Source organism: Salmo salar, chromosome ssa07 (genome assembly GCF_905237065.1).
Source record: "Salmo salar chromosome ssa07, Ssal_v3.1, whole genome shotgun sequence".
NCBI lineage: Eukaryota > Metazoa > Chordata > Actinopteri > Salmoniformes > Salmonidae > Salmo > Salmo salar.
In genome coordinates, this window is record NC_059448.1 from 15,443,833 (window position 1) to 15,465,210 (window position 21,378).

Here is a 21,378-nt window from a genome sequence, read left to right on the forward strand (position 1 = left end):
CCAGTTGAGGGACATTGAAGTGGATTTTCCCAGTCGTACGTGGTAAATAGCTTAACACCTTCCCACTTGGCTATGAACGCAGCATTAGCCTATGTTTTCCTCCCCTTTTCCCGCAAACCAGGGCTATGTTAAATTATACTTAAATAATTACTTTACCACATTGAATACTATGCTCTGTAAGAATAAGAAGGTATTGAAATCAATTGATACTCTTAAGCTTTTCAAATTTCTTTGAACGTAAAAATCCTGTGTGTGTTTATCTGTTTATGTTTTGTTAAAAAAAAAATTAAGAAGGATGTATGGATTTTTATAAAACATTAGAATCACGTCATATGGAATTGCAATAATAGTAATAATACAAATGTTTAGTACGAAAATGTTCTCGAACGTTGCAGAAAGAAATACCACAAAACGTTGCCTCCTTTACACAATTAGGTCAATTATGGGTCTTGTGACAGCCCCTAAAGGGGCGGGGTATGGAAAAGAAGACGAACGTAGCCGATAGCAAACAAGACTGGCAAGCAAGTAGGAATTTTCTTACTATTCTAATTGTCCTCAGTTTTTCGGGTGAAGAACCACCAAACAGCGCCTTTTTGGTCATCTGAAAGGTAAGACATTCCTGCCATCTCCCTCCCTTTCACTAATGTAAAGACAACGGACCACAAAGGTTAGAAAAGTTGTTTGGGTGTTCAACATGATTGAAAACATTAGGTTACAACCTTTTCTTCATCGTGTTTCTGGAGGTATTGAACAATGGAAAATATAGCCATTTATATGTACAGTGTTTATATAAACAACACTAACGATCAACATTTGCAGCAACAATAGCACAAAGTTACAGAACGTAGTGCTGAGCGATTAATCAAAATGTCGGTTATAATTCGGTTTTAAAAACAACTTATTGACCAACGTCTGTTCAACTACTTGAATCCCATTTCATACTTTTTTTCTTTGAGGTCAATACGCACATTACGCAGTTTCTCTAGCGAAAAATCAGGGGTGCATTCAGTACAATTTTACATTGTGGAACGTTCAAGGAAACGGTGCTGTACTGAACAACAGGGAGAGATTGGGGGAACGCTTTTAAAAAACATTTTAAGTCATTTTTTTAAATAAACACATCTAAAAACAGGAATAGTCACATGCAAACAAGCATACAAACACACTATTTACATTGCCAGGAATCCTAAACAAACAAATCATATTAATAATACACGTTTTAATTGCGTTTTTGTTTTTTATTTTAGTTAGTGGTGCCATATTGTTTAAACTCATTTATAAAGTGAAAAGTTAGGTTTTGAATTAGACCATTTGTGAATATGAAATTTACCTAGTATTATTAGCAGTTGAATTAAATATACTACATCTTAAATGTCAATTTCTGAAATAAATCATATCAAAACTATTAAAGTACAACCGGTCCTATTTTTTTGTAATAGAGTTCTGTAGGTCAATCCAAAACATTCTACTATAAATACAGGCAAAAAACAAATGCAAAATGGTCTCCTCCATTCCACAGAAATCAGTTATATTCAGCTTGAATCTTTCCAAAACATGCTTCACAGGATAAATTCTATGTAACGTTTTAAATGAAACTTTGTTACTGATACAATATTTGTTAGCAATTTTCCATGCTTTCCCCCATTGTATATCACCATAGATATTTGACCAAAGTAATCTTGCTGAGGGAATTGTAGTATCACAAACAATATTCCTAATCTGTTTATTACTACATTTATCTTTGACGTTAATATTGCCAATGAATATATTTTCATGTAAATCTGTTACTTACATCAACCACAGAGGAATTTAAGAGGCCACTCCGCTTTTATACACGTCACACATTGCTTCAATCCACACCTTGCCACTCCCACCGAACGGGAGCAAATGTACCTCCAAAGTCTGTTCAAGAACCGTTTTGGGGAAACGTGTCGGTCAGTACAAACTTTTCCGCAACGTAGCAAACGTTCTAGTGAACTGAACACACCTCAGATCAAGCCGGAACTGTGCAATCTAGTAGCGAGTTGTAGTTTCCAACAGGCCAATATTCGTATCTATATAGTTAAGCACAGCAAACGTGGTAATTAAAACCTCTTAAATGTCAAGTCCCCATATTTATTTTATTTGTGTTCATTCAATTCAGTCTGGGCTGAGAACGGTAGCCTCCATCTGCAAAAGCAGGGTTGGCTATTGATTTGTGCCTTCAAGTCTTTGGTATGACTTACTACCATATATGGGCATACAACTTTATAAGGCCAAGCCGATGACCTAATTTCAAGATTACTGCTACCTACATTCTGGTTACCGTTGTGACGCACAAACGAAATAAACACGGAATATGTTGATATACACTGAAAGCCAGGACTCCACAGATCATGAGGATATCTTATTTGTCTGCCTGTGACCTACCATTATTGATCATCAGCCCCGGGAGTCAAAATGTTTATTTTACACAACGTTTTCAACAAACAGCAAACATCTTACAAGGTAAGCTTAGATTTGGTCTGTCTTTGAGCTATAGCTACATTGGGGGGGGGGGCTACATATGAACAAATCTAGCCTATTGCCAATTATATCTGATGTATGACTTAATGGCAACATAGATTGTCTTTGCGCATCAAAAATATGATGTTGCCTGCTTACGCTTTAGATCCCCTGTATGCCCATCTGGACAAGAGGAATAGCTATGTAATAGAGGTCGACCGTCTAATTGGAATGGCCGACTAATTAGGGACGATTTCAAGTTTTCATAACGATCGGTAATCAGCATTTTTGGAAACCGATTATGGCCGATTACATTGCACTCCACGAGGAGACTGCGTGGCAGGCTGACTACCTGTTATGCGAGTGCAGCAAGGAGCCAAGTTAAGGTGCTAGCTAGCATTAAACGTATCTTATAAAAACAATCAATCTTAACATAATCACTAGTTAACTACATGGTTGATGATATTACTAGTTTATCTAGCTTGTCCTGCGTTGCATATCATTGATGCGGTGCCTGTTAATTTATCATTGAATCACAGCCTACTTCGCCAAACGGGTGATTTAACAAGAGTAGTTCGCGAAAAAAGCACTGTCGTTGCACGAATGTACCTAACATAAACATCAATGCCTTTCTTAAAATCACTACACAAGTATATATTTTTAAACCTGCATATTTAGTTAATATTGCCTGCTAACATGAATTTCTTTTAACTAGGGAAATTGTGTCACTTCTCTTGCGTTCAGTGTAAGCAGAGTCAGGGTATATGCAGCAGTTTGGGCCGCCTGGCTCGTTGCGAACTGTGAAGACTATTTCTTCCTAACAAAGACAGCCAACTTCGCCAAACGGGGGATGATTTAACAAAGTGCCTTTGCGAAAAAGCACAATTGTTGCACGAATGTACCTAACCATAAACATCAATGCCTTTCTTAAAATCAATACACAGAAGTATATTTTTTTTAAACCTGCATATTTAGTTAAAATAAATTCATGTTAGCAGGCAATATTAACTAGGTAAATTGTGTCACTTCTCTTGCGTTCTGTGCAACAGAGTCAGGGTATATGCAACAGTTTGGGCCGCCTGGCTCGTTGCAAACTAATTTGCCAGAATTATGACAACATTGAAGGTTGTGCAATGTAACAGGAATATTTAGACTTATGGATGCTACCCGTTAGATAAAATATGGAACGGTTCCGTATTTCACTGAAAGAATAAACGTTCTGTTTTCGAAATGATAGTTTCCGGATTTGACCATATTAATGACCTAAGGCTCGTATTTATGTGTGTTATTATAATTAAGTCTGATTTGATAGAGTAGTCTGACTGAGCGGTGGTAGGCAGCAGCAGACTCGTAAGCATTCATTCAAGCAGCACTTTCCTGCATTTGCCAGCAGCTCTTCGCTGTGCGTCAAGCATTGCACTGTTTATGACTTCAAGCCTATCAACTCCCGAGATTAGGCTGGCAATACTAAAGTACCTATTAGAACATCCAATAGTCAAGGTATATGAAATACAAATGGTATAGAGAGAAATAGTCCTATAATAACTACAACCTAAAACTTCTTACCTGGGAATATTGAAGACTCATGTTAAAAGGAACCACCAGCTTTCATATGTTCTGAGCAAGGAACTTAAACGTTAGCTTTTTTACATGGCACATATTGCAATTTTACTTTCTTCTCCAACACTTTGTTTTTGCATTATTTAAACGAAATTGAACATGTTTCATTATTTATTTGAGGCTAAATTGATTTTATTGATGTATTATACTGTTAAAATAAGTGTTCATTCAGTATTGTTGTAATTGTCATATATATCGTCCGATTAATCAGTATCGGCTTTTTTTGGTCCTCCAATAATCGGCATCAGCTTTGAAAAATCATAATCGGTCGACCTCTACTATGTCAGAATGCTGTTCATTGACTACAGCTCAGCGTTCAATGCCATAGTACCCTCCAAGCTCATCATTAAGCTTAAGGCCCTGGCTTTCAACCCTGCCCTGTGCAATTGGGTCCTGGACTTTCTGACGGGCCGCCCCCAGGTGGTGAAGGTAGGAAACAAATCTCCACTTCGCTGATCCTCAACACTGGGGCCCCACAAAGGTGCATGCTCAACAACCTCCTGTACTCCCTGTTCACCCATGACTGCGTGGCCATGCACGCCTCTAACTCAATCATCAAGTTTGCAGACGACACAACAGTAGTGGGCTTGATTACCAACAACTACAAGAGCCTACAGGGAGGAGGTGAGGTCACTCGGAGCGTGGTGTCAGGAAAACAACCTCTCACTCAATGTCAACAAAACAAAGGAGATGATCGTGGACTTCAGGAAACAGCAGAGGGAGCACCCCGCTATCCACATCGACGGGACAGAAGTGGGGAAGGTGGAAAGTTTAAAACATTTTATTTTTTATTCCTCTGCGTACACACCACAAACAAACTGATATGGTCCACCCACACAGACTGCGTGGTGAAGAAGCGCAACAGCGCCTCTTCAACCTCAGGAGGCTGAAGAAATTAGGCTTGTCACCTGTACAGATGCACAATCGAGAGCATCCTGTTGGGCTGTATCACCGCCTGGTATGGCAACTGCACCGCCCTCAACCCCAAGGCTCTTCAGATGGTAGTGTGGTCTGCACAACGCATCACCGGGGGCAAACTACCTGCCCTCCAGGACACCTACAGCACCGGATGTCACAGGAGCCACTGCCTGTTTACCCCGCTATCATCCAGAAGGCAAGGTCACTACAGGTACATCAAAGCTGGGACCGAGAGACTGAAAAACAGCTTCTATCTCAAGGCCATCAGACTGTTAAACAGCCATCACTAACATAGAGACTGCTGCCAACATACAGACCCAAATCACTGGCCACTTTAATAAATGGATTTAATAAAGGTATCACTCACTTTAAATAATGCAACTTTAACAATGTTTACATATCCTACATTACCCATTTCATATGTACACTGGGGGGGGAAAAAGAATTTGATCCCCTGCTGATTTTGTACGTTTGCCCACTTACAAAGAAATGATCAGTCTCTAATTTTAATAGTAGGTTTATTTGAACAGTGAGAGACAGAATAACAACAAAAAAATCCTGAAAAACGCATGTAAAAAAATGTCCTAAAATGATTTGCATTTTAATGAGGGAAATAAGTATTTGACCCCTCTGCAAAACATGACTTAGTACTTGGTGGCAAAACCCTTGTTGGCAATCAGAGGTCAGACATTTCTTGTAGTTGGCCACCAGGTTTGCACACATCTCAGGAGGGATTTTGTCCCACTCCTCTTTGCAGATCTTCTCCAAGTCATTAAGGTTTCGAGGCTGACGTTTGGCAACTCAAACCTTCAGCTCCCTCCACAGATTTTCTATGAGATTAAGGTCTGGAGACTGGCTAGGCCACTCCAGGACCTTAATGTGCTTCTTCTTGAGCCACTCCTTTGTTGCCTTGGCCGTGTGTTTTGGGTCATTGTCATGCTGGAATACCCATCCACGACCCATTTTCAATGCCCTGGCTGAGGGAAGGAGGTTCTCACCCAAGACTTGACGATACATGGCCCAGTCCATCGTCCCTTTGATGCGGTGAAGTTGTCCTGTCCCCTTAGCAGAAAAACACCCCCAAAGCCTAATGTTTCCACCTCCATGTTTGACGGTGGAGATGGTGTTCTTGGGGTCATAGGTAGCATTCCTCCTCCTCCAAATAAGGCGAGTTGAGTTGCTGTCAAAGCGCTCCATTTTGGTCTCATCTGACCACAACACTTTCACCAGCTGTCCTCTGAGTCATTCAGATGTTCATTGGCAGACTTCAGACGGGCATGTATATGTATTCTTGAGCAGGGGGAACTTGCGGGCGCTGCAGGATTTCAGTCCTTCACGGCGTAGTGTGTTACCAACTGTTTTCTTGGTGACTATGGTCCCAGCTGCCTTGAGATCATTGACAAGATCCTCCCGTGTAGTTCTGGGCTGACTCCTCACCGTTCTCATGATCATTGCAACTCCACGAGGTGAGATCTTGCATGGAGCCCCAGGCCGAGGGATATTGACAGTTCTTTTGTTTCTTCCATTTGCGAATAATCGCACCAAATGTTGTCACCTCACCAAGCTGCTTGGCGATGGTCTTGTAACCCATTCCAGCCTTGTGTAGGTTTACAATCTTGTCCCTGACATCCTTGGAGAGCTCTTTGGTCTTGGCCATGGTGGAGAGTTTGGAATCTGATTGATTGCTTCTGTGGATAGGTGTCTTTTATACAGGTAACAGACTGAGATTAGGAGCACTCCCTTTAACCTGTCTGGGAACGTGCCACCCTAGTCAACAGCCAGTGGAATCCGTCGCACGAAATACAAAACCTCATAAATGCTATAACTTCAATTTCTCAAACATATGACTATTTTACACCATTTTATAGATGCACCTCTCCTGAATCGAACCACGTTGTCTGATTTTTCAAAAAGGCTTTACAGCAAAAGCAAAACATTAGATTATGTTAGGAGAGTACCCTGCCAAAAAAAATCACACTGCCATTTTCAAAGCAACTAGATGCATCACAAATACCCAAAACACAGCTAAATGCAACACTAACCTTTGACAATCTTCATCAGATGACACTCCTAGGACATCATGTTACACAATACATGCATTTTTTTTGTTCGATAAAGTTCATATTTATATATAAAAACAGCATTTTACATCGGCGCGTGACGTTCAGGAAATATTTTCCCTCAAATGCTTCCAGTGAATCAGCGCTACAATTTACAAAATTACTATTCGAAAACATTGTTAAAATGTAATATTGTCAGTCAAAGAATTATAGATTAACATCTCGTGAATGCAACCGCATTGCCAGATTAAAAATAACTTTACTGGGAAATCACACTTTGCAATAAACGACGTGGTATGCCCAGAAAAATAGACTAGGCGATACATGTTAGCGCCATCTTGGAACCATCTAAAATCAAATATACTATTGTAAATATTCCCTTACCTTTGATTATCTTCATCAGAAGGCACTTCCAGGAATCCCAGGTCCACAACAAATGTAGTTTTGTTCTAAAAAGTTAATAATTTATGTCCCAATAGCTCCTTCTTGTTAGTGCGTTCCGAAGGCTACTCATAATGTACTGAAGCGCGCGGGACTCTTCGTCACGAATATGCCCAAAAAATATATTTACGTTCGTTCAAACATGTCAAACGTTGTATAACATACATCTTTAGGGCCTTTTTCAACCAGAGCTTCAATAATATTCAAGGCGGACGATTGCATTGTCTTACTAAACTTTTCGGAACAAAAGGGTTCCCATGGCCGCCCACGTCATAGTAGAAATGGCCCTCCCCCTGTGACCAACTTCCCAAGCCTCTCTTTGGGTCAGTTTCTACCATAGAAGACTCAAACCACTTTGTAAAGACTGTTGACATCTAGTGGAAGCCTTAGGAAGTGCTAAATGATTAATAAGTCCCTGTGTGTTTCAATGGCAAAGGCTTGAAGTGATTCCACACATCAGATTTCCACTTCCTGTTAGGATTTGTCTCAGGGTTTTGACTGCCATTTGAGTTCTGTTATACTCACAGACACCATTCAAACAGTTTTAGAAACTTTGGAGTGTTTTCTATCCAAATCTACTAATTATATGCATATTCTATCCGGCCGTGCAAATACTGCCCCCTATCCCCAACAGGTTAAGAGTGTGCTCCTAATCTCAGCTCGTTACCTGTATAAAAGACACCTGGGAGCCAGAAATCTTTCTGATTTGAAAGGGGGTCAAATACTTATTTCCCTCATTAAAATGCAAATCAATTTATAACATTTCTGACATGCGTTTTTCTGGATATTTTTGTTGTTATTCTGTCTCTTCCCTTCCATTAAAATTATAGGCTGATCCTTTCTTTGTCAGTGGGCAAACGTACAAAATCAGCAGGGGATCAAATACTTTTTCCCCCCACTGTATATACTGTATTTCATACCAACTATTGCGTCATGCCTATGCCGCACAGCCATCGCTCGTCCATATATTTATATGTACATATTCTTTTTCCATCCATTTACACGTGTAAGGTAGTGGTGAATTTGTTAGATATTGCTGCACTGTTGGAACTAGAAGCACAAGCATTTCGCTACCCTCACATTAACATCTGCTAACCGTGTGTATGTGACAAATACAATTTGATTTGAACAATGTTTGAGAATTGTTTTAGTTTTTATAGTAAACAATTCACTTTTAGGCACACCCAGTGTGCAAAAACATTGCAATTACCACATTTGGACACTTTGGAGAGGTTAAAAGGACACTTGAATGTACCCTGTATACCCCATAACACCATCACAATGTTTGAGTGAGGTTGATATGATAGAAATGTTGTTTTAATACCATTTGGGGATTGCAAATATGTAATAGCACTGGGATTGTCTAATTTACAGACATATGCCACTTTGGAGAGGTTTTGGGACACTTGGTAACGTCCCGTGACCTCACCTGACACCACTTACTAAAACATCTGCCCATTTCTAGTTGTTAGGTCTATCAATCCCTTTTTTTCTGATATCGTTCACATGTTGTGGAATCCATCTGATGTGTTTCCAGCTCTGGGAATCAATAAATCACTTATAGCTTGTCAATGAAAGATGACTTTCAAAATAAAAAATACATGTTATTGTGTGTTTGGTCTTGTGTATTCTGAATTGTATATCCTATCTTCTGATGACTTCAATGACCATAATCCATTGCCCGCCTGCCATGTTAGATTAGAGTGAGGGCAGAGAAATAAAGAGACAGAATAATACGCGATCGAGTATAGATTGCAGTTGTTTCAAGAGGTACAATATCTCTACCTGAAAGTGCATTAACTAAGTTATTGGTAGTTCAGCAGTCATACAAGTATGCCTTATTTACTTTGACAAACTACTAAAATAGTGATTTTTGTCAGACGGCATAGACAGCAGCTCTATAGAGATGAGAGGAGGACTTCGAATGAAATAATAGTAATAAAACAAATGTAATACAGTGCATTCAGAAAGTATCCAGACCCCTTTGCTTTTTCCACATTTTATGTTAAAGCCTTACTCTAAAATTGAGGGGGAAAATGTAATTTAATCAATCTACAAACAATACCCCATAATGAGAAAGTGAAAACAGTATTCAGACCCTTTGCTATGAGACTCAATTGAGTTCCAGTGTGTCCTGTTTCCATTGATCATCCTTGATTTGGAAAGGTACACACCTGTCTATATAAGGTCCCACAGTTGACAGTGCATGTCAGAGCAAAAACCAAGCCATGAGGTCGACGGAATTGTCCGTAGAGCTCTGAGACAGGATTGTGTCGAGGCACAGGGGAAGGGTACCCAAGAACACGGTGGCCTCCATAATTCTTAAATGGAAGAAGTTTGGAACCACCAAGACTCTTCCTAGAGCTGGCCACCCGGCCAAACTGAGCAATCGGGGGAGAAGGGCCTTTGTCAGGGAGGTGACCAAGAACCTGATGGGCACTCTGCCAGAGCTCTAGAGTTTCTCTGGGGAGATGTGAGAACCTTCCAGAAGGACAACCATCTCTGCAGCACTCCACCAATCAGGCCTTTATGGTAGTGGCCCACGGGAGCCACTCCTCAGTAAAATATACATGACAGCCTGCTTGGAGTTTGTCAAATAGCACCTAAAGGACTCTGACCTGAGAAACAAGATTCTTTGGTCTGATGAAACCAAGATTGAACTCTGGCCTGAATGCCAAGCGTCACATCTGGAGGAAACAACCTGTCACCATCCCTACGGTGAAACATGGTGGTAGCAGCATCATGCTGTGGGGATGTTTTTTCAGCGGCAGGGACTGGGAGACTAGTCAGGATCGAGGGGCAAGATGAATGGAGCGAAGTACAGAGGGATCCTTAATGAAAACCTGCTCCAGGACAACGACCTTAAGCACACAGCCAAGAGAACGCAGGAGTGGCTTTGGGACAAAGCTCTGACTTGAACCCGATCGAAAATGCACAGTAGAAAATGGTTGACCTCTGACTCATCACACCAATCCTCCAGTGGAGGTGGGTGGGAGGAGCAATAGGAGGACAGGCTCATTCCAATGGCTGGAATGGAATAAATGGAACATAGTCAAACGTGTTTTCCATGTTTGATACCATTCCAGCCATTACAATGAGTCCGTCCTCCTATTGCTCCTCCCACCAGCCTCTGCTGATATCCCCCATACACCTTGAAGCCTCAGAAAGACTTAGTGTGTGTGTACTGTGTATCATCAACCATGTTGCCTATCCACATGCTTTTAGAACATTGAGTGGCAAATTCACTTATGCATGTTTAGGATTTTATGTTTGAGAATATTAGAGGAGAAAGTTCCCTTTTTTTAATAGCGGCCTTGTTGTGAATAGATTGTCTAGACTGGTGGACATGTTTAGTGTCATTAACCCCCCCCCCCCCCCTGCTTTTCCTAGCACACGCCCACCGACCCTCTCATTTTCTCTTTGTCTCATAGCTATCCCGGTAGTGAACAACAGAGGAAGTCTGCCTGTTTCCCCTTTGCGTCCAGTAACTAAGTCATCATGTCAGCCCCAGGTAATGTTTTCTTCTCTACGTCTCTGTTGCTTTAGATATTATACTGGGTTGTTGCGATGTCCTCAAATTGCGTCTTTACATGTGTTCATATTGTTAATGTGATTCTGTTTGCCACCACTAACTCGTGAGTGTGAATTTTGTTTGGTTGAGTCTCCTGAATAAATGGATAACTTCACCTACTCCACATTCCTTCGAGGCCGGCCACTGAAACCTTACCCTCCCCAAAAGTGTTCAAATAGAGAGGATGTTTGAAATGGGTCACACTTTCGAAGAATCCCCCCCACACATGTCTTTAATAAATTCAAATGTTGATACATTTTAAATACGTAATGACAAATGTTCTTTGCGTGCCCAATTTTTGTTGTTGTATTTTTCCATTCAGTTGTTTACAAAAGGAAAACGTGCTAACGTCTATGCTATGGACCTTTCCATTCTTGTAGGTGTGTCTGTAATCTGGGGGAAATTTCTCAGTAAAAAGCTAGTTAACTTGGTCTGTTTTCCTTCCTTGGAGGTAGTGATGGGTCTACTATTCAGTGGGTTGCTCTGCGCACATCTTTTAATTTTTCAGATGCTGGTTAAAAAAAAAACAATCCAATGTAAAATGACACCTGCACTGTGATTCATACAACCCCAAAATGATGTCTTCCTACAAAGGGAGATATTTGTCACTGGCACTAGTTTTTAAGAGGGCTTCTCCTACCAGGTTGCAGTCAGGAAACAACGCTCCATTACTGTCTGACTGGATGCGTTCTTCCATTTACAAGTCAAATGACTAGCAAAATACATTAGGGACTTATGTTAGGAGCCTTTGTTTGTCTCTACCCTGACCGTCCCTCAATAAGTTGTTTAACCACTGTTGGGTCAGGGTACTGTCCTGGGAACTGAGGTTAACTTAAGTGTTGTGAGTTTGATCGTAAATGAGGAAATGCGCTTGTCTGTAATAGTCGGCTTTTAACATGCCCAGTCAGATTTCAATATTTGGTACACTAATGCTCTAATTGACAGTATAGTGTATATGAACCTTGAGGTAATACAAAAGTCGTTTTGAGTGTTGAGAGAGGAATATAAAAACAAGTACACATATTTCCACTGTGTGTCTGGGTGGGTGTGGGCAGCAGTTCACACCAACCCATAGACACATGGATGTTGGTTCACTGAGGTGTCAACACAGACGTGGTGTGTATTTATGAAACCACTGATGGGCAGGAAGTGTTCTAGTAACTGTCAAACGTCTTCTAGATATTATAAACAAACTACTTTAGTACACTAGTTATACTAGTGGAGACTCATATCTCCCTCACTAGCTTTAAGCACCAGCTGTCAGAGCAGCTCACAGATCACTGCACCTGTACATAGCCCATCTGTAAACAGCCCATCTATCTACCTACCTCCTCCCCATACTTTTATTTATTTATTTATCTTGCTCCTTTGCACCCCAGTATCCCTACTTGCACATTCATCTTCTGCACATCTACCATTCCAGTGTTTAATTGCTATATTGTAATTACTTCACCACCATGGCATATTTATTGCCTTAACTCCCTTATCTTACCTCATTTGCACTCTCTGTATATACACTTTTTGTTTTCTTTTGTTCTACTGTATTATTGACTGTTTTGTTTATTCCATGTGTAACTCTTGTGTTGTTGTATGTGTCGAATTGCTATGCTTTATCTTGGCCTGGTCACAGTTGCAAATGAGAACTTGTTCTCAACTAGCCTACCTGGTTAAATAAAGCTGAAATAAAAAATAAAATACACCTTAACTTCTTTGGGATCTGGGGGCAGTATTGAGTAGCTTGGATGAATAAGGTGCCCAGAGTAAACTGCCTGCTACTCTGGCCCAGAAGCTAGGATATGCATAGTATTAGTATATTTGGATAGAAAACACTCTGAAGTTTCTAAAAATGTTTGAATGATGTCTGTGAGTATAACAGAACTCATATAGCAGGCAAAAACCTGAGAAAAATCCAACCAGGAAGTGGGAAATCTGAGGTTTGTAATTTTTCAAGTGATTGCCTATCCAATGTACAGTATCTGTGGGGTCATTTTGCACTTCCTAAGGCTTCCACTAGATGTCAACAGTCTTTAGAACGTTGTTTCAGGCTTCTACTGTGAATGGGGAGAGAATAAGAGCTATTGGAATCGGGTGTCTGGAAAATTGGCATGAGCTCAGTCATGTGCGCAGCCGTGAGCGAGCTGAGTTCCTTTTCATTTCTGAAGACAAAGAAATTGTCCGGTTGGAATATTATTGAAGATTTATGATAAAAACATCCTAAAGATTGATTCTATACATCATTTGACATGTTTCTACAAACTGTAATGCAACTTTTTTGATTTTTCATCTGGACTTCGTCTGGCATGCGCCTTCCGCATTTGGAATAGTGAACTGAACGCGCGAACAAAAAGGAGGTATTTGGACATAAATATGGACTATCGAAACAAAACAAACATTTATTGTGGAACTGGAATTCCTGGGAGTGCATTCCGATGAAGATCATCAAAGGTAAGTGAATATTTTATAATGCTATTTATGACTTTTGTTGACTCCAACATGGCGGGTATCTGTATGGCTTGTTTTGGTGTCTGAGCACTGTACTCAGATTATTGCATTGTGTGCTTTTGCCGTAAAGCTTTTTTGAAATCTGACACAGCAGTTGCATTAAGGAGAAGTGTATCTTTATTTCTATGTAAAACACTTGTATCTTATATCAATTTTTATGATGAGTATTTCTGTAAATTGATGTGGCTCCCTGCAAAATCACTGGATGTTTTAGAGGCAAAAATTACTGAACAACGCGCCAATGTAAACTGAGATTTTTGATATAAATATGAACTTTATCGAACAAAACATGCATGTATTGTGTAACATGAAGTCCTATGAGTGCCATCTGATGAAGATCATCAAAGGTTAGTGATTAATTTGATCTCTTTCTGCTTTTTGTGACTCCTCTCTTTGGCTGGAAAATTGCAGTTTTTTTGTGACTAGGCGCTGACCTAACAATCATATGGTATGCTTTCGCCGTAGTCTTTTTGAAATCAGACACTGTGGCTGAATTAACAAGAAGTTAAGTTTTAAAATGGTGTATAATACTTGTATGTTTGAGGAATTTGAATTGAGTTTTGTTGTTTTGAATTTGGCGCCCTGCAATTTCACTGGCTGTTGAGGCGTCCTACATATCCCAGAGAGGTTAACAAGCAACTGTTTTTCTTAACTTTACAAACAAGAAACCGGTTTTATCTGACTGAAATGGTGGCTTAAAGCTTGCTCCAAGAGGACTGTTTTTGTTTTGAGTATGCTGTATGCTGTGTTTTGAACACTATCTTTTTGCATGGGTTATATTTATGATTAGAGTTTACTTCCCACCATTGCAGTCAGACAGATTTGAATGCGTTATTTTCCTGTAGCCATACTGAATGTCTGTCTATAGCAGTCCATCCACTGCCTGATGAGAATAGTAAGCAGTGGTAGAGATGCTTTTACTGGAATTAGATTCTGAGCAGGAGGAGAGCAGGCCTACAGCTGATTCTTGGCAACAAATCCCACCATAGTGCAATGCCCCCTGGGTACACCCCCCCCCCCCCCAGGATTTGTATAATGTTATTTCGATAAGAATTTGAAACCAGAGCTTGGCGTATAAAAGGCTGACTATGTTGATGTGAACTGTGTGTGATGATTATTGGGATAATCACGTAGCGACTGAGTTTGCTGGATACAATACTTTTGTTCCTTGCAGTTTCCTTTGAAACGGGTGTGGTGTTGGGAATCCATTTTATGTCTAACAATACGGCCCATTTTTGTTAAGCAAAAGAGTAATTTATTTTATGTAGAATCTCCAATACACTTCATGAGCCACCAGTTCACACCCCCCACATACTTGCATCTATAACTCCACATTAATGTTTAGCTTTCTATTTATATGAATATATTTATGTATTTCCTCCTATAGGTTACCCATCCCCTCACCAAGGTCCTGGAAGTTACTCCATGGCCCCATACCCTGTTCCTCAGGGGGGGTATGGTGACCCTAACCAAGCTCCACCACCGGTTGGCTTCCATATGGGTTACAACCACCAACAACCCCAGCCAGGCCACCCAGTTATGTACCAACCTGGACCAGTAGGCCAGGGCCCAGGTCCTATGCCCATGCCTGAATATGGTGCACCTCAGATGGGTCCTAGCCCAGGCTATGGTGGTCCCGGGCCCGAATATGGTGCGCCTAACTCAGGGCCTCATGCAGCCATCTCCCCAGCCCCTGCAGGAGTTGTGCCAGTTGGAGTTCCACCTGGTCTGGAGTACCTAACACAGGTAGGTTAGGCTGGGGAGGAGTGACATAACAGGTTGTCAAATCCACTGATTTCACCAACATCATCTGTTGTCACAGTGTAAATGCTGGGGTTTGTTTTCTTCCATTCTCTCTATCCATATCTATCGCGCTCTCTCTCTCTCTCCTGTGTTTTCCATGTTTCAGATTGACCAGATCCTTATACACCAAAAAGTGGAGTTGCTGGAAGGTGAGCTTGCTCGTCTTCTCTTAGTATAGAGATCAGGACGAAAGCTGGTAAAATGACCACCGTTTTTTAACTCGCCTCTCACCATCCCCTCCCCTCTTTCTTCTCCCTCTGTTTTCCTCTCCTCAGCGTTCATCGGCTTTGAGACCAACAACCAGTACGAGATCAAGAACAGCCTTGGTCAGAAGATCTACAAGGCCAAAGAGAAGAACGACTGCTGCACGCGCAACTGCTGCGGCGCCCTGCGCAGCTTCGACATGAAGATCAAGGACAACATGGACCGTGAGGTCATCCGCCTCATACGACCCTTCCGCTGTGCCTCTTGCTGGTGCCCCTGCTGCCTGCAGGAGGTATGATGGCATGCTGAACGCTGACAAATATTTCATTACTTTGACTATATAAACAGGACCCCAACCATGAGGGGGGAAAAAAATATATAAGAACGATGATATATACTAACATATTAAGACTCAACATGATGGCTTTTTTGTGTTATATATATTACACGCGCACACAAAATCATCATGTTGAGTCTTAACGTTAGTAGTAAAGGGACAGGGTACCTAAAATGCAATTGGTTTATTTACCCTCAGGTTAGCATTGTACATACAATTTTGCTAAAAAGTGGTAATAAAAGCATGCAAACTATTGGACTGGAAGCCATTTTGGATTGTCCTAACGTCTCCCCAGTCCCTCTGCTTTGTAAAGACTCATGAATGACACTGAATGGTCCTTTGTCAGTTCAAACCCTCTCTGACTGTCCTGATCTGGTGCCATCACTTCACCTTTTAAGCTCTCTATTGAATCACATTGCTGGCAGGCTAACTACAGTACATTCCCATGAGATGTCAACGTCCCTTCTGACTGCACTTTCACACATTTAATTCAGCATCTATGGAGACATAGCCCCACTGTTACCATGTGAAGCATGGTACCTTTTGTCTTTGCAATGGTTGCTAAGCCAATAGAATACACCAATGCACTTCTCAAATCAGTGCCATATTTCATGTCGATGCGAGTTTTGCAGTAACCAAAGCACCTGCTATTTCAAGCCACAATGTAAGGACCGAAGCCTGATTTAAAAAATAAAAATAAATAAAATGAGACATTTTAAATCTAGATTTTTTTGTTTTTTATTAATTTATTTTTAAGCGCGGTCAAATACCTTTCTAATTTGCGATGCGTGTGTCCCCCAGCTTGAGGTCCAAGCCCCGCCTGGCACCACCATAGGCTATGTGTCCCAGGACTGGAACCCCTGTGTGCCCAAGTTCTCCATCAAGGGGGCCAACAAGGAGACCGTGATGAAGCTGGAGGGACCCTGCTTCGCATGCAACTGCTGCGGGGACGTCAACTTTGAGGTGAGGGGTCATAAACCCGGGGGTGAAACCACTTCATGTCATCCAATGGAGGCACTTGGGAGTTCAGCTTCCATCGAGTTGACTATTTTTCTCTACCAAATATAAATCCACCTTGACCTCTACCAAATATAAATCCACCTTGTAGACCAGAAAAGATTGTTGCTTATCAGGCAAGGTGGAAAAATTAGCATTGTAGTAAAGTCTACACACCCATCCAATCCTTTAGCTGACGGGGAAAGATGGAGGCAAGCCCATCGGCCGCATCAGTAAGCAGTGGAGTGGCCTGCTAAAGGAGGTCTTCACCGACACAGATAACTTTGGCATCCAGTTCCCCCTGGACATGGACGTCAAGATGAAGGCCGTGCTCATGGGCGCCTGCTTCCTCATTGTGAGTCCGTCTGTTTAAATAAAGATATATTCAATTCAAATGTAGATTTTTGTAATCACAGAACTTGATGGGTAAGGCCTATCACTGAGCTAATAAGATGTGCATTTGTTGGAGGAAATTTCGTTGACATTTTCTTTCCTCTATTTCGCTTCATAGGATTTCATGTTCTTCGAGAAGGTCGGCGACATGAACCAGCGCAACACAGTCTTCTCGTAACAAAGGAAAAAGGAGGGAAAGACCGAGCGCTTGATTCAATGCACTCTGTTTTTCGGTTCCTGTTCGGAACCCGCTTTTTTTTCAGATTCCGGATGAAACTCCTTCCTTATTCCAAAGCTTAGAGGAAGCTGCCATTCCATGCCAGTCCCAGAACTCTTTTTGTGAAACACCGCATGAGACCTTATCTGACGATGAGCTTTCCTTTGCGCCAAAATTGCCTTTCTGGACTGTTTCTGTCTATCCGTCACAATGTAAGAATCAGCAAGGTTTTCTTTTCTTTTTTTTTTCTTCTTCATATGTTTTCTTTTAAAATTGATTTATTTTATCTGTAGTGTGGGTTTCAGTACAGTATAGATGGAAAAGTACCAGTTTTATATCAACCTAAATTTACATTCTTAAATCTACATTCCAGATTTTTTGGGTGGCAACCACTTGAATAACATGCAGTTTAAGAAGAAATATTAGGCACTACATTTTGTGATTTCTGTTTTGCATTGATATTTAGCATCATGTCATTCATAAGCCAAATGTATATGTTAATACATGTCCATCTTTCTAAACCTGAACCAGCCAGTATTACTGTAGTGATCTTGGTAATTTCATGATTTAGTCTAGTACTTATAAAGAGATTGTAGAATTTGCATGTACAATACTATAGTAACTATACCAGCTAACTATACCACCGTATCATATTTTGTAAGACGATCATGCCCATAACCATACTTATGAGCTATGGTGAAAACTAGTCGTTTGAAAGACTGTGACACTACCAGTAATGGGAGAAGGCTCATTCTGACTAGGAATGCTTGTGCTAAATGTGTAGGAAAATCGGATAGTTGTAGATATGTTTATGTATTCTAAAGTGCTCTTTCTCTAGCCTTGTCTCATACAGTATGTGTAACTATGTTGTCATGCCACACAGAAGAGTTGGCTACAGCACATGCAGTAGAGGTCAACGAGGCTGCTCTTTCCCTGCCTCTTTTCTCTTGGCTTGTCTCCCTGACTTTGTGCATTGTTTGCGGTGTGCATGGTCTGTTCGGTTGCTATGGAGACTGTCACTCCTTTTTCTTCTCTAGAGATGAAATCTGCCAGTAGAAACCGAAAGGAAGAGGGGGAAACCGGAAAAAGAGATGTGGGTAGATAGAGGGAAATAGTGGGTGGGAGAGAACATTACTGAACATTGAGGTCAGGCGGTTAGCCTCTAACCGCCTGGAAAATAAGAGTCAGGAAAACACTTTACTTTCCTGTGTAACCATGCTATTATATTAGTGAAAGGATGCCTTACCAATTGTGTTGGGAAGTATACTGTACTTACCCGGCATAAATCCTTAATGGCTGTTTAAACAGATTTGAATGTCTGTTTCAATGTCCACTTGCATACTACTTAGAATGTATGGCCAATACATTAATACATTCTAAGTAGTATGCTAGTATGGACATTGGAATGTTACCATGTGATTGGGAGGAGTAAATTAACAGTTCAGTGGAACTGTGGCGCAAATGTTGCGAAGAGTAGTCGTCCTTGGAACAAAGCGTTAAGTCTTTAACCTTTATGTCACTTATTGGTGTGTCTCAAGTTACCATAGAGATGGATAGAGGACTCTTGTGCCCAAAAGCCTGTTTTAGCATGGGCAGTGCCATTGAGGACTTTCACCAGTTGAAGTAGTTAACTGGGTGGGACTTCCTATGGGTTAAAGAAGGATCACATAATTCCATCTGGGTCATCAGGAGGGATCAGCCAGTTAATTATACTCGTAAGCAATCATTCCACAGCTGCAGGTGACAGTAAATTGCAAATATTGGCTTTATACCTGTTTAAACACATTCCAGGTTGCAGTACCCTTTCAATTTGTTTACTCATAGAAGGAGTAGACAAAGAAAATGGACTGCTTTAAAGAGTGACTGTCTTTAAAAAGCAAGGAAGAGCTTTGAAAACAGCTTCCATATGAGTAAGTTATTCTAGTGTCAAACTTGACTACATAGTGTATATAGGATCATTTTGGTCATAAAGTCAGTCTCGTCTAAAACTGAGTTTGGAACAACGGGTAAATTAATGTTGGGATTTGATGATGTCCATTTGCCCACTAACATGGGGTGAACAGCTTCATTGATTGCTCTCTATCCAATAGCATAGACAGTGAGACAGACCTGTCCAGCAGCTCCGACTTTAAGACGACACGTCGCATATTTAACTTGCGAAATACTGCACCAAACACCTTTAGTTAGATGTAAAATTGAAAAAATAAAACATCCTCTTCAAAAACGTCAATTAATTAGATCTCTTGAGTTGAATCTTTGATTCATTCTTGGGATTTTGAGGAAGTTATATGGACTTCTGCGTCTGCAGTGTCTCATGGGGGGACAAACATCATTAACCAAACACCAAATCGGTCAGGAAACACACCTCCAAGACTAAAATCACATTTTTCTAATGAGCAACAGCAAAACACACGTGCAAATCAACGTGTTCAGTAGCTCTTTAATGGAGATGCCCATGCGCTCACAGATGCCATATCACAGATGCCATAATGGGACAGATACAAAGAAGAGTCCTCTATCAGTCTCTCTGGTCTAAATGGATAACGTGTCCCTGGGGGGGGGGGGGGGGGGGGTTCACAAAAGTGCCTTTTTACATCCCAACTAACTTCACTGTCAAAATGTCCAAATTGTTTCCCTATTGTAATGTACTACTTTGGGCGAGCCATTTTGGACTCACAAAGTATCTGTCGATGACTTCTCCAAAGCCACTATCATGAAGCATTGAAATAGTGTCATATTGCTGTTTCAATTTAATATAGGCTATACTTTATACAAGGTGAGATTGTATTATTGCCATTACTGTACTCTGTATGTGATAGCTTAATGTTCCGTTTGTGTGTAAGCATGACCCCTATAAAGGAAATGGCCAATGGATGTGTTTCTAGTGCATTTTGTTTCTAGTGCATTTTGTACGTTTTCATGGGGTACGGTGTTCACTCTTTTTACGCAGTGTTTTTAGTTTTGAGAACCTGACCATAGGCAACAGCAGTGACTGATGCAAACTAGCCACTTGTAAAATGCAATCATTAAAAATAACCTCTGTGATCTCCATCTTGCTAGCTATTATTTTGTATTTTATTCAAGTGGATAGGGTAGTGAAATATGAAGTGATGTAGTTCTTCTATGCCAAACTGGCGTTCGTTCACGTACAGATGTGTTGAGGTGAACATTTGAAAATTCTGGGAGGCCACCCGGATGTGTAGAGGCTGCATTGTTTGTGGATAGTGCTTGGTGTGTGCATTAGGCAAATATGTCAAACATTTAAATGCTTTGGTGCAAGTGGAGATGTTTTGTACCATTTTTGTTAACATTTTCCTGGGAACCTTTTCCAAATGTTATGTTTTTTTTTTTTTACATACAAAAAAAAAACCTCACTCCAAATTGTTTGTCAAAATCAATGGCAGATCGATTTAAGAAAACCAATCTTGTTCTGAGGCAGAAACTGTGATTGCTTGCTTTATACAAGTAACCAATCTCCACCCGGAGGATTTACAGTATAACGCAACTAATTAAACCTACACCTCAGCCTTTCCTTGTTTTTTTTGTTCTGTCCTCGACTTCTGGAACCATCAGCAGGAAATATTTTGCTTTCCTTGAAACCTCTGCTTCTTTTTTTTTTTTTTGAACAGGAGGAAAGGACATGCAATATTTGTCCAATCTCAGTTCATGTCCAACCTCAGCTAATTTCAAAGTTGGGGTGGGATTCAATCTGAACCGAGTAGTAGCTCGCTTGACATGTAGAGGTAGTTTCCAGAGTCGACATCTGCAGCATTAAACCTTGAATGCCATCTCAGAATTGCTGACAGCGCTTAGACAGTATTTGTCAACTTGT

The 21,378-nt window shown here is 40.8% G+C and overlaps 1 protein-coding gene across 2 annotated transcripts; it reads left to right on the plus strand.

Moving 5' to 3' along the window:
- The first annotated feature begins 451 nt into the window (after window positions 1-451).
- On the plus strand, window positions 452-20,418 carry LOC106608666 (phospholipid scramblase 2). 2 transcript variants are annotated; one of them, XM_014206757.2, is made up of 8 exons: window positions 452-608; window positions 10,955-11,034; window positions 14,984-15,342; window positions 15,506-15,548; window positions 15,675-15,895; window positions 16,742-16,903; window positions 17,130-17,291; window positions 17,448-20,418. In XM_014206757.2, exons 2-8 carry the CDS (start codon window positions 11,022-11,024, stop codon window positions 17,505-17,507), a joined length of 1,020 nt encoding a protein of 339 aa, XP_014062232.1. In that variant the 5' UTR covers window positions 452-608; window positions 10,955-11,021; the 3' UTR covers window positions 17,508-20,418. The 2 variants fall into 2 exon arrangements, with proteins under 2 accessions (XP_014062232.1, XP_014062233.1); XM_014206758.2 differs by lacking the exon at window positions 10,955-11,034 and having other exon boundaries at window positions 469-608.
- Window positions 20,419-21,378: the final 960 nt, after the last annotated feature.